This window comes from Canis lupus, chromosome 3 (assembly GCF_003254725.2).
Source record: "Canis lupus dingo isolate Sandy chromosome 3, ASM325472v2, whole genome shotgun sequence".
Classification (NCBI taxonomy): domain Eukaryota; kingdom Metazoa; phylum Chordata; class Mammalia; order Carnivora; family Canidae; genus Canis; species Canis lupus.
Window position 1 is genome coordinate 45933506 of NC_064245.1, and position 13370 is coordinate 45946875.

A 13370-nucleotide genomic window follows, 5' to 3' on the forward strand; every position below is an offset into this window, starting at 1 on the left:
TTCCAGGTTTTTTTTGTTTTTGTTTTTGTTTTTCCCCCAGATTCCTCTCCTATTCACTTTATTTTAATAGCCAGAATACTGTTTGGAAAAGTTGACACTGGCCTGAAATACCTCAATAATTACTAGTTTTAGGGACTGTAGAGAGGGCACCTGTCCGGATGGGTAAAATAAAGGTTTTCTTAAAAGTATTTCCACATATGGATGCAGTTGTAAGCAAGATTTAAAAAAAAAAAAAAAAAAAGCTTTAATGCATTGCAATTAGTTCCTAGAGATCCCCAAACATACAACTAGAGAGAGAATTTTTAAATATATAGCTCGAAGGCATGAATGAGTTCTTGTGTTTGGGACATTTCCTGAGACATCAACAATCATAGATTCAAAAAGAACTGTATGTAAACATTCAGATGGAAATAAAAATAATTGGCTCTGGAAGACTGGTAGATAACTCTAAATGTACAGTACTGATAAAAAAAAAAAAACTCCCCATGCCAAAGGCAGATGGGAAATGGGTGAATTAAGTGTTTTCATAAACTATACAGAAGTTTTAAAAGAAAGGAAAATTTCTAAATCAATCTGAGACTGAAAACGTTTTTAACCAATTAATGAATAGAAGTAATCATCTGAGTATTTCACCAACAATCCCCCAAATTCTTTTATTCATATCAGCCAAAATACAATTTTTGGATCTTCTCCCTGGGCATTTCCTTAAGATCAACATCATCTTATTTCTTACGGTTTATACAGTAGTGATTTCTATTGGTTCATTTTTTGATGGAAGGTGATTAGAACTTTTTTTTTAAAAAAATAAGTTTATATTTTCCATCCCTTTTTTCATCTTTTTTTTTTCTTAGAAAGTGCTTAAAATTAAAATTCTCTTTTCCAAACTCTGATCTTCCTCTCAGGCTCCAAAGTTCGAAGGCTATCGTCACATAGTGTAACTTGCTGCCTAGAAGAGGGCAGACCACATTCTAAAAATAGCAGATGAAGTAAGTCTTGCAGTACCTTGGCCATGCATAAAACCTCTACACTCTTCTTTGTCTACACTGTATTCTTTGTATTTATATCAATTTGCTTGGCAAATAGCATCTGTCTCTCCATTTTTAGTAGAATGAGTTAATTTGGCAATAAGAAAAGAGTTACCCTCTGATCAGACAGTGGGATGTCTGGATTACTCTCCTCACAATCAAGCATAACTCAGCACAAAGCATGTCTGCTTTTGCCTCTGTCTACAAGGTCAAGTTAGTGAGTTAACAATAGAAATTTTGTATAAGACCATGTCAACTGCAAAGTGGTTCCATGGCCAAGACTTTGGTTATTGTTTCAGAGAAGTGCCAGCCAGATGGGCTTTCATGCTTAAATTTGCAAACCACCACTTCCTCCTACACTGTGAAGAATGGAAAGCTCTAGGCAAAGAACACCACCAAGGAGTGACGGCAGGAGGTTGAACCTGTCTTTTGAGGTAGTACAGTAAAATTTTCTCAGAAAATTAATTTAACAAGTAAAGAAGTCGTGGCACTAATCATCCACAAATATATTTGAAAGCCAATGGGACTAGTACATTATCTAATCAGAGTAAAATTATTTGAAAAAATAATCTGGTGAAAAACGTTCGTAAGTGAAAAAAACTGCTTGACTACATCATTTTTTCCCTTCTATTACTCTCTTTGGAAGAGCATGATTGCTTGTATATGCTTCCACTTATTAAAAGATTTCGCTTTGCCATCAGATCATTTCAAAACAGGAAATAAATAAAAACGAAACTGAATGAAAGATGTTTATACCTGAGAAATCTGCTGCTAAGAGATCTACTGCCTTTAAAACCTTCACTTGTAAAATGCCGACGTCCTTCATATCTCTCAGGGAATTCTGTAAGCACTGAAGGGGAGAAAAGTAGATCATACATGAAAATAGCTTTCTAATATACTATTTACTGCCATAAAGTCCTACAAGAAGTACAGTCCGGATTTACCATCACTTTTTTTGGTGCAAAGCTCAGGAAAGTTCCAAAATGCATTCTATCAGTCAATGGGACAGTTAGGCTTTTGCAGAAATCAGATTAAAGTGACTGAGAATGAACTAGTTTTAAAATAAACCAATCACAAAGCACACACAATCTACATTTAACACTGCCTCCTGGTGATAGCATAGATATCCCATGGGGAAAATGTGTGTGGAGCTATATTCATTCTCTTTTTCCCCTTCTTTCTCTTCAATGAAACTTTAAGTCACTCAAAAAGGCAACATTTTTTTGACCTCATTAGTACAAACTTTATGGATACCAGAGGACTCAATCTGGACCTTTCACAGATACTTACTACCACTGGAAAAAGAGTGAGGATGGAAATACGATGCATTTTCTGGTCCACGTTTTAGTCAGCTCATTAAATTAGAGTCTGAGCATCTAGTATCACCCTGTATTCACATTTATTTTATTTTTTAGTTTGCATGAGCCAACACTTGAATGTATCTACTGATAATTCTTAAAAATGCAGAATAATTCCCTGTGCATATACATTGAATCCTTCAGAAATGGTGCATGAGACAAGCAGATAAACTATCTCTGCATGCCTCCAGAACACATCTGCTGAAAAGATTCTGCTTTCAAACTTTAGGATATAGTATTTCCGCTATCATTGGTTAACTAAAAACCTGTGATAGGCAGGCTTTGGGGATTTATGGGAAGACAGTAAAATCCTTGTTCTTTAGGCATTTCAGGATAAAATAACAATAACTGAATAATAGTTCATGTTTAACTTCATATGTACCATTTCTAGGCACTTCTGAAAGTTGTTTTTGCTGTTTATTTTCAACTTAACAAAAAAGAAAAAAAAACTAGTTTAAGCTAATCAGGAAATATTTGAAACAAAATACTTTTATAGTTTAAATGTGGAAATGCCTTCAAGATGATCTATTCTTACAAGCTAAAAAACAAGAGGTCTGGAACTTGTGTTTTATGACAGGGCATTCTTTCCTTCTAACATGTTAGCCAGCTCTTTCGCTGAAAAAACAAAACAAAACACTTGATATTTCTATTCTGATTAGCCTTTTCAAATCTATTTTCCCGGAGTACTCCTCACATCCTGAGGCATTATTCAAAGCAGTCATTATGATCTTATCTAAAGTCACCTTATAAATATATGATACCCCTCATAAATTTGGCAAATTTTGCAATTTACCTACGGGAAAGTTTGGGGAGAAATCTTAATATTTACCATCAAATTTTTATTTGCTTAACTGCAGTCATCAGAGAGAATATTAATAAGTGGATTTTGTAGAAACTCTTTTAAAGCATACCAACTGGGCATGCATAGTCTGTGTTGACAATGTGTAGCTAAGTTTTTAACTCCTGAAGATAAAGAATTATTCAATTAATCAATACACCTCAAAGTGAAGGATTATGGAGGCACTAAAGTTTATGCTGAGAATAATATTCCCATTAAATAGGGATTCATTTTTGCTTCGTTTTCATACCGCTTTTCTAAAACATGCCTTTCATGTGTGGCCGTAAAATAAACATATTGATTTAAAAGAAGGTAGGATGAAAGCAGAATGCAAATAAAGGCACCTAGAAAGCCAGAGTACAAAAAATAAATCAAGAGCACGAAGACATTTGATTTAAAAATGTTGAGTGGACTTTTAAGCTCCTTGCAGCTACTTAGGCAAGAATCAGAAACTGCTATTATTATCCAGAGTGGTACAGAATGGCTTTCTGTGTCTGTCCAGGGCTTTGAGCTGTTTTCTAAGACATAAGCACTCTCTCACTTGATCTTGAGAGGTTCTGGAAAGGTAGCTTTAACACTGCAAACATTATGGCTAATTAAAAAAAAAAAAAGCTTTTGTGAACTTATGTTAAAATTCATATACACACACACAGACATACTAAACAATTTTGCCTCATGGATTTCAATGTTCTGCAATGACTTTCTAAAAACTAAAAATTCAAAATACCGTTCTGGGCTTTGAAAATCGCAAACTCTAATCTACTTTCACCTTCTCGCTAGTGCATTAACCTCTAGATCTGATGTCTTGTTTTATGAGACATGCCATTAAACTCTGGACAAAGATCTCTTTTCATGCAGCTTTTAAATTCAGAGACCTTGTTTCAAATCAAAAGTGGAGGTGGTGGGGGGTGATGTAACAAGGCAAAAGCACTCACATATCGCTGGGCAATCTGCTTTCTTTCGCTGGGGTCTGCCAAGGGGCACACGCAGAGATCAGAGACAGAGACTCCAGTACAGGGAGTAAGTGTGATCAACATCAGGAGAGCCCCCAGGCAGCTCTCTAGAGGCAGCTCCAAGCAGTTGGCTTGCCTGAGCGGCAGGGCCCCGATATCCACTTTACACCTGGAAAAGTTGGAGGAATCAAAGAAAAAGGATTAACTCATGGCCACTTCTGAACCTCCAAAGCACCTGATTTGTTTTTCCTCACCCCCCAAACCTCACTCCGGCTCATCGTGGTTACTTGCACAGTGAAAGTTGCGGGGCTCCCTCTGGCTCTTAATTTTCACTGCCAGCCTAACACACTCCAAGATTAAGGAGAGGAGGTGGTAAAGAAACCAAAGAGAAGGCAGCACAGAGGGGACCCTGAGTGCAAAGAGAAGAGTCGGATATTTGCCCCATGAGGTCTGTAAAAAGACCATGAGCTCAAGAATTAGGGAGAAAAAAGTTCAAAATCCAAGCTCTATGGATGAGGGATCTCTATGGATTCTCTGTATTGCATCTTTTGCCAGCAAAGAGAATAAAGGGTCATGATTCAAAAAGAGGAAAAAAGAGAAGAGAAATTCAGGTGGCAAAGGGTTCATTGGAGAAACTATTTTCTTCCAGATTAATGCCAACTGGTAGGTTTTTATTTAAAGCAACGTGTTAAGGTGTTTTCCTAATAGGCGCAGTTCCACAGGGTTTCCCCAGGTGGATTGCTTTTGGACAAATGAAGCATGAAGTGCTGTTGATTGATCCCATTTCAGCAACACTGCCAGGAAAAGGCTTCACCCATCTGCTATAAATTGCATGTTTTCCGTCTCTTAACAGCCAATGTTCTGGCGTTGTTGAAAACCTCAAACACATTTATATATGGAAACAAACACCAAAAAGGAGGGCTGAGGTGCTAAGCCATTTATTTGCTTTAACACTGAAAACTCTGGGTTTGCCTGGACCACACCTGCTTTGTTTACACATAGGTGGATGGAAAAGGTAGGGTCAAGTCAAGGGAGGGAGGGCAGGAAGTGGTGGTTCCTAGCTGCAATTTGTGTGTGGATGTGCCTGTGTGTGTAATTCCCATTTTCCCCCCATACTATTGAATGAGATGAATATTCAAGACTTTATAAAGAAGCACTGCCTCTCACAATGTGGGACAAGGATGGATTCTTACCCTAAATCTTTTTTTTTAATAATAAATTTATTTTTTATTGGTGTTCAATTTGCCAACATACAGAATAACACCCAGTGCTCATCCCGTCAAGTGCCCCCCTCAGTGCCCATCACCCATTCACCCCCACCCCCCACCCTCCTCCCCTTCCACCACCCCTACCTAGTTCGTTTCCCAGAGTTAGGAGTCTTCATGTTCTGTCTCCCTTTCTGATATTACCCTAAATCTTCAATGGACTTTGTATGCTTGCAGATAATTAAAAGTAGGTAACCTTATCCAACATTTATAAAGCAATGACAATTAGATATGAGTTCCAGTTTAATAAAATTGAAACCTTGCAATCCCTTCCCAATTAAAGAGAAAAATACCCATAATATTAAAAGTCTATACCAGTTTTTACTACCAAATTAAAAAATACATATTTTAATACTTTATATGTGCCTATAAAATTAAATACTTGTGGGTATTTATTTCCTAATTACCAAAAGTGATTTCAGTTATAAGAAGAGGTGGCAATTAGAGCTTTTGTATGTAATAAATTCATCAAGTATTTCCTACCAGAGACATGTCACAAAAAAAGCTATATCTTTTTAAATAATCCTCTCTGCTTTGAATCAAAAAAAAAATTGTGTAACAATAAAGAAGCTTTTAAAGTTTTCTACATGAAAATAGGAGTTCCTGAATATTTTTATTTCATAAGCAAGTATGGAAGTGAGGAATTTTGGTTGGAAAGAAAGAAATGTCAAGTACTTTAAGCCATTTCTACAAAAATTAGTACCCACAAATTTTTAACAAATATAGTTTAGGAATACATTGCTAAGCATTATTTTACATTGTTATGTGTACTTTCATTGAACAAAGCTCTTTCTTATGGAAAGATAAATGATCCAAATTTGTAAGAATTTTTTTTTCTGGTGGTCACTTTCATTAGTCCAAATTAGCAATAACCTATTTATGGCACAATCATCTTCTGTCATTAGTAATGACAATTTATTTTCATCCTTTGAGTTTTACCTTGCTGTTGTAGCAGTGGTTTTGTTTTTTGAACAACCAGAAGTTACTTGAAGACAAGAAACAAATAATATTTGGGAGTTAAAAATGATTCATACAATAAGTTTTTATCGGGTAATTCAAAATGAACCTTACATTAACTCTAAAAAGTCATCTAAAAAGACTGTGAGCAATATTAGCATTTTTATAATAACTGTGTAAACTTTCTCAGTGCCTGTTTCAAGGCACAACTCATCAGAATCATGTACCAGGCAAAATGCAAAGTAAAAGCTGGGTTTCTTCTCAGAAATTACACATTTCCACAAACTTTTTAGCCATTTCTCTCCCCTGTGAAACTTTTGCACCTATTCCATTTCTAAAGATTGTTTGGATGTTGAAGAAAGAACACCTGCATGAAAACAGCCTTGCCTATTTTAGATAAAAGAGCCCCAAAGACAACAGATTGGGGATCTCTGCACAAATTTAATGGATTCTACATGCTCAGCTAACTAATGAGTGGATTCAGCCAAATACTTTCACTTCCATGGTGACTTGAAACAACAAATTAAACTGATATATCGTCATCATGTCAATCATAAATGTTGATCCTTTGGCACATGGGTTATGACCCAGCCTCTGAGGGTTCCTGCCCCACTAGGAGAATTGATACCTTAAGAATTAGGGATTATTTTACAGCTACCCTTCCTACACGGTGAACAATTAGCTCCCTTCTAATGATGTTTCTTTTTGTTTGTTTTTGTTTTTTTAGTAGGCTCCACACCAAACGTGGGGCTTGAACTTACAACCCTGAGATCAATGGTCACATGCTTTACCAACAAAGCCAGCTTGGCGCCCCCTCTAAAGATGACTTTCTATAAACTTTCTACAACTGAGTTACCTTCTGCCTCTCTTCTACCCACCTGGCTTCCGCATTTACTTCCACATTCTGGAAGAAAAGGAATGAATTCCACACAAAAACCTCTCCTCTAGGCTCCCAATTTACTCTATTCCAATCTCAGTCGGCAGAGTTCCAGCTCATCCTCATGTCTGAAGGAGAACCAGAAGCTCTGGAGGTGATTCAGAGGCTGGACGAATTATATTAACTCCAAGCTAGGAAGAGGTACTGCATTATCAGCAAAAGCAGAAGAAACAAGTTTTAAAGAGGATTTGTCTCATGCAAACTGGTGCAGCTACTGTGAAAAACAGTGTGGAGGTTCCTCAAAACATTAAAAATAGAACTGCCTTATGATCCAGCAACTGCACTTCTAGGTATTTATCTAGAGAATACAAGAACACCAATTCAAAGGGATACATGCACCCCTATGTTTATAGCAGCATTATTTTCGATAGCCAAGATATGGAAGCAGCCCAAGTGTCCATTGACTGATGAATGGAAAAAGATGATGTGGTTATCTATATGCAATGGAATATTACTCAGCCATAAAGGATGAAATCTTGCCATTTGCCACGACGTTGATGGAGCTACACATTACAATGCTAAGTGAAAGAAGTCAGTCAGAGAAAGACAAATACCATATGATTTCACTCATATGTGGAATTTAAGAAACGAAGCAAACAAGCAAAGGGAAGAAAAAGAGACAATTCAAGAAACATACTCTTAACTGTAGAGAACAAGCTGATGGTTACCAGAAGGGAGGTGAGTGGGGAGATGCGGGAAATAGGTGATGGGGATTAGGAAGGGCACTTGTGATGAGCACTGGGTGATGTATGGAAATTTTGAATTACAATATTGTACACCTATCACTAACACTGTATATTAACGAACTGGAATTAAAATAAAAACTGCAAAAAAATAAATTAAAAATATAAAGGATTTGTCTTTCAAAATTTCTGGTATCATCACCATAATACTCACCGAACCTCCTGCAAAAAGGTAAGTATTGTGTGAACAAACCATCGTTTTTTTTAGATTCAAATAAAGATAAGTACTCTACAGTCCATTAAGATATAATAGATACTATGAAAGACATTCATCAAAGACATTTTTAAGACAAAAGTTTTGAAAGGATAATTTAGGTTGTGTCTTCGTTTGTTTTCTAAAGTGTATCAGATTCTTCCCTGAGAAAATACTAAACGATTTAGTTTTAGTTGGTCTCTTAATTCTCTTTTGGTGCTACTGAAGCACCACAGAATCTGTTGTTCTTTCTCAAGGCTTTATCTGTTTAGTTACCTATTATGGACACAGTGTAGGATGAGCCCCTGAGAACTAGAAGAGATTCAGCCCAGCTTCATGGGCAAATTAAACCACCACCTACTCCTCCCTTCTTTCTCATTCCAATAAAAACTGTGGACTCACTGTCCAATTCTAAAATTTTACAAGTGATGTTACATATTTATTTCTCTTCCATTTTGAATCTTCTAAATTTCTTCCTAAACTCTACACAAATGGCAACTTTTAGAAGCATTTATGAAAGCTTAGCTTACTGGTGTATATGCAAATTTTCATTGAAAAATAAACTCAGTTTCCAGGTATATGATCTAAATGGCTCTCATAATGAATTTTTCAATTATCACATCAATTAATAAATAAATAATAAGCACTTAAACTACTTTTTCTATGAAAGGCCATAACATAAATATTTATAGTTGATGGGGCATATGGTCTTTGTTGAAACTACTCAAGCCCCCTTGTAATATGAAAGCAACACTAGACAATGTAAACAAATGAACAAGGCTGCTATCCAATAAAACTTTATTCAAAAACAGGCAGCCATCTGGATTCGGCCCATGGACTCCAGTTTGCTGACCCCTGATCTAGAGGAATGTTAATAATTTGGCCCTGGTGAATTACATCAATGTCAGGATCTTAAAAATTTACAAGGTTGGATGCTGATAATACAAACACACTGACAAAAGCATCAGGGAAATTGACCTAAAAATAATTTTGAAAGCATAACATTTAAAAATTATTTTTTATTTATTTCAGAAAGCCCTACATCCCACGTTGGGGCTTGAACTCATGACCCCACGATCAAGAGTCACATGCTCTTCCGACTAAGCCAGCCAGGCATCCCTAAAGCCTCACTTTTAACTCACTGTAGCCCAAGGAAATCTGGCAAAATAGCCAACGATGCACTGAATAAAAACTGACAACCCATGATACTATAAAACTGTTCTTCCTTCTGTTGGGAACTATGTGGAAGGCACACACTCAGAACATCTATGTAATTAATGAGCCTTAGCAAATTAGGTTTGTTCCTGGGGCATTATCACACAAGGCAAGTGATGGTGTCTGGACATTCAGAAGGTATTCCATGCTGGCCCTTAGGTCACCAGGAAATTCTCACTCAAAATCTTGGAATAAGAGCCCCACCACTGTAACCACCTTCATATTATGGAAACAAAATAGCAGAGTCCCCCATGCATTTGTGTCTAGAGAGGAGCCATCATTGTTCCCTTGTAGAAGGATGGAATTGGGTGGCTTTGTGGCCTCATTTCTGCTCCCCTCTCTGGACTCATCTCGTGACACCATCCATCCTTCTCATTCCTTTCAAGCTTCTCATTCCTTTCAAGACTTCTCTCTCCTCTCTTGACCTTTGTCCATGTTCCATCTTCCTGAAAGTTCTTCCTCCAATCTCCTTGTCAGGCTAACCCACCCATCATTACAGACTCCAGATTAGACCTCTTCTCTTCCAGGAGGCTGCCTTCTGCCACCCCCAATCTCCTGCCTGCCTACTTGTAGCAGCCCCAAACTTTTTAGTGTCTGAGGACAGCATCCATCACTGTCACTTCCCACTGAATCCCCAGTTATCTTTGCAGGCTATCTAGCACATGACGTGATCTGTATTTGCTAAATAGAGTGAAGGAACAAACAAAGGAAGGCCAGTGGCATAAGGAAGTTCAAAGTCAAAAAATCCAAATGACAGAGGCAGTGTTTTTTCTGTTAACCAACTACATACTGTGCACTAATTCCTCCCCTACAGAAGAAAGGATGAGAATAAATATATTTACTGAGTGCCTCCCAAATTGAAAAGTCTATGGTTCTCTTCACCTGAAAAAGACAAGGACTTAATTACTAGTTTTCTTCCTCTGCCACAGGCAAATAGTAAGACTATCCTCTCCAGCCTCCAGACAATTAATATGCTGATTGAGCATTGTTTCTGACTTCCCTTCTTGTCTTTCTCCATTAATTGGGCAGCATTTTCATGTTTTAATTCAACACATAATTTTGCCAAATCAGTCACCCAAACCTGCTCAAATTTCACTTGCCATGATAGCTTTTAACCTCTTATTCATTACCATAATTCCCTGTTTTATATTACAGACTGGTCAGCTTTTAGCTTAAATGCAAGGGGCAGAAAAGAGTGCTGTAGTTTTAAAAGCTGTAAATCTCAGAGGCTAAGGAATGGGGTGAACACGAAGAAAATGGTGAATGTGTCAAGCCTGGCTGTAAAAGCAGATCGACGACATGTGGTGCAATTTGTCCAGAGAAATACTCCAGCCCCACTTCTCCACCACTTCGGAGTCACTATTAAACTGGGAAAATGTCAGAGTCACTTTCCAAGGCACTGTGTGGGGCTGAGGGCTGACTCTGAGGCAGTCAGGTTAAAATGGACTCGAACATTCTCATTTTTAACTTTGAAACTAAAGCCTAGAAATTCTATACTAGGGGCACCTGGGTGGCTCAGGGGTTGACCATCTGCCTTTGGCTCACACCGTGTTCCTGGGATCAAGTCCCACATCAGGCTCCCTTTGCCTATGTCTCTGCCTCTCTGTGTCTCTCATGAATAAATAAATAAAATCTTTTTTTTTAAATAAATTCTATAGAGATTAATCTCTATAATCAATTTGAAATGGAAAATATGCTGTAAAGAAAGCAATACAATTGTTTTGAAATGGCCCAGGTTTACAATGAGACAATCTATATTTACACTCTAGTCATTTTGTTTAAAAGTTGCAGCAGGTTCCACTTAACTTTATTTCTTAATCCCTCAAAATGTTCACTATCTCTGGACCATTGATGGACTTTAAAACCAGAGACTGGTTTTCTTGTTTTTGTGTGTGTGTGTGTGTGTGTGTGTGTTTGTTTTTTGTTGTTGTTGTTGTTGTTTTTTAGTAATTTTTCTGTTTCATTTTGATTTGTTTTTGCTCACAAATAAACACTGGAGTTGGTAGGCACTGTGGCCCACCAAATGTTGGATCTGTTTAAGCACCTTTATGTCACCTGCCTTGACCCCCTTGGGAGTGACTCAGTGGAAGATTGCAGGGGAACCAGGACACAAGTGGATTTCAGAAAGCTCCAGGTGACTCAGGAGAACCTGGAGGACCATGAGGCAGACACATGTCTGAACCGTCACCAAGCTAGCAACCCACCAGTGCCAATGCCACTGCTCAATCCTTCCTTCAACAAATCTTCCTTCAAAAAATCTTCCTTCAACAAATCTTCCTTCAAAAAATCTTTTGCACCACATCCTAGAAGATTGAAAACTTCTGCAAAAAAATTTCAAAAAGTCTAGGGCTCCTAGGCAGCTCAATCAGTTCAGTGTCTGACTCTTGATTTCAGCTCAGGTCATTATCTCAGGGTCATGGGATTGAGCCCTGCACTGGACTCCACACTCAGCACAGAGTCTGCTTGAGATTCTTTCTCTCTTTATGCCCCTTCCCCTACTTGCACTCACTTTCTCTCTATAATAAAATAAAAATATAATCTTTACAAAAAGTTTGTTTTGAAAAAATATATGTATACTGAATCTTACTAGCCATATTTCTTTCTCTTGAATTGTATAATTTTAGTTGCAAATGTATGGGGATCTATTGTTGCCACACAGAAAAATCTCAAAATTAATAGTAATAATAATATCTAACATTTGAGTGTTCAGAAAAGACCTAGGTATCAGATAAACACTGTTGCTGACCGTCATGATGACCCTATAAGTTGGTCAGGACCCCACTTGCATGGATAGAAAACCCAATTTCACAAGCATATTCATTGCCCAAGGTCCCATAGCTAGCAAACTCTCTGGTTCAGCAAGCCCTGAATTTGCAACTCGAAGCTGGTGTTCCTTTTCTCATGTCAAACTGCCTGCAAACGGAAGCTTCACTGATGAGAATTTCCTCAGAGAGGCCATGTAGGGCTTTAAATTACTGGCATCAAGGTGTTAACCAAAAACAAAATATGAAACAGGTCTTAAGAGACAGTTATGACTCATTCACACTGTCAAAGAGTTGCCTCATGCAAAAAGGTATTTCCCAACCATGGGGAGATAAAATAACTGAGCCTTAAAATTACAACAAAGAAGATGAAATGAGAAGAAAATAAGTGAGAAATTTAAAGTGAGAAGGAAGAGTACATAATAAGCCTGTGATATGAATATGCCAGCAGCATCTCCTCTTTCACTCTGAGAAGCAGTATATATTTTTAGGGTAGGTTTCACCCCACCTGGAGGTTGACTGCAGGGTAATACTGTATAGCCAGCTCCCAAGAGATGCTTTTGTTATTTTTATACATCAGGAGAGGAAAAAGGAAAAGGATACCAACAAGATCCTTTAATATCCATGAAGAGGAAGGACATCATGACCTCCAGGACAGGTACATATGTAAGTTACAAACAGGAAATAGCTAAAATAAATGAATACTCCAATGACAAAACATGGAAGAAAAGGGACATCTTATTTTTTGTGGCTGTGTAGAAACTTAACACTCATCTGGAAAAGCATTTCCTATTATGTCAAGGAAACATGACAGCACAGTGATGTGTGAAATGAGAAGGGCATTATTCTTTGCACCTACTAAAATAATACATTGGCCATTCATCACTGGAAGCCCAAATCCCCATCACTCAGATAATGCTTTGGGACACAGAGTTCTCTGCACATTTGTGCATTTCCGCAACTTATTCTTGGCTCTGTGGGCTAGCACAAAGTTTCTAATCCTGCTGCCATGGGTGTGGTAGGGCACTGGTATGTCACAGTGGTGACAAGTGTCAGAGGTATGGGGAAATGTCTGAATTATCTCATTTACCCTGTGTAGGCACAAGAAGGAGAGATGAGACCAG

The 13370-nt window shown here is 37.7% G+C and overlaps 1 protein-coding gene across 11 annotated transcripts in view; it reads right to left on the reverse strand.

Annotated features, from left to right (window-relative positions):
* Positions 1–13370, reverse strand: part of MCTP2 (multiple C2 and transmembrane domain containing 2) — a 245083-nt gene that overhangs the window by 117758 nt on the left and 113955 nt on the right. For all 11 annotated transcript variants that reach the window (XM_025437491.3, XM_035714286.2, XM_035714285.2 and 8 more), the window contains 2 exons: positions 4157–4343; positions 1782–1875 (listed from right to left, as the gene is read on the reverse strand). In XM_025437491.3, coding sequence (XP_025293276.1) covers positions 1782–1875; positions 4157–4343 — 281 coding nt within the window. The remainder of the gene's footprint in view (positions 1–1781; positions 1876–4156; positions 4344–13370) is intronic.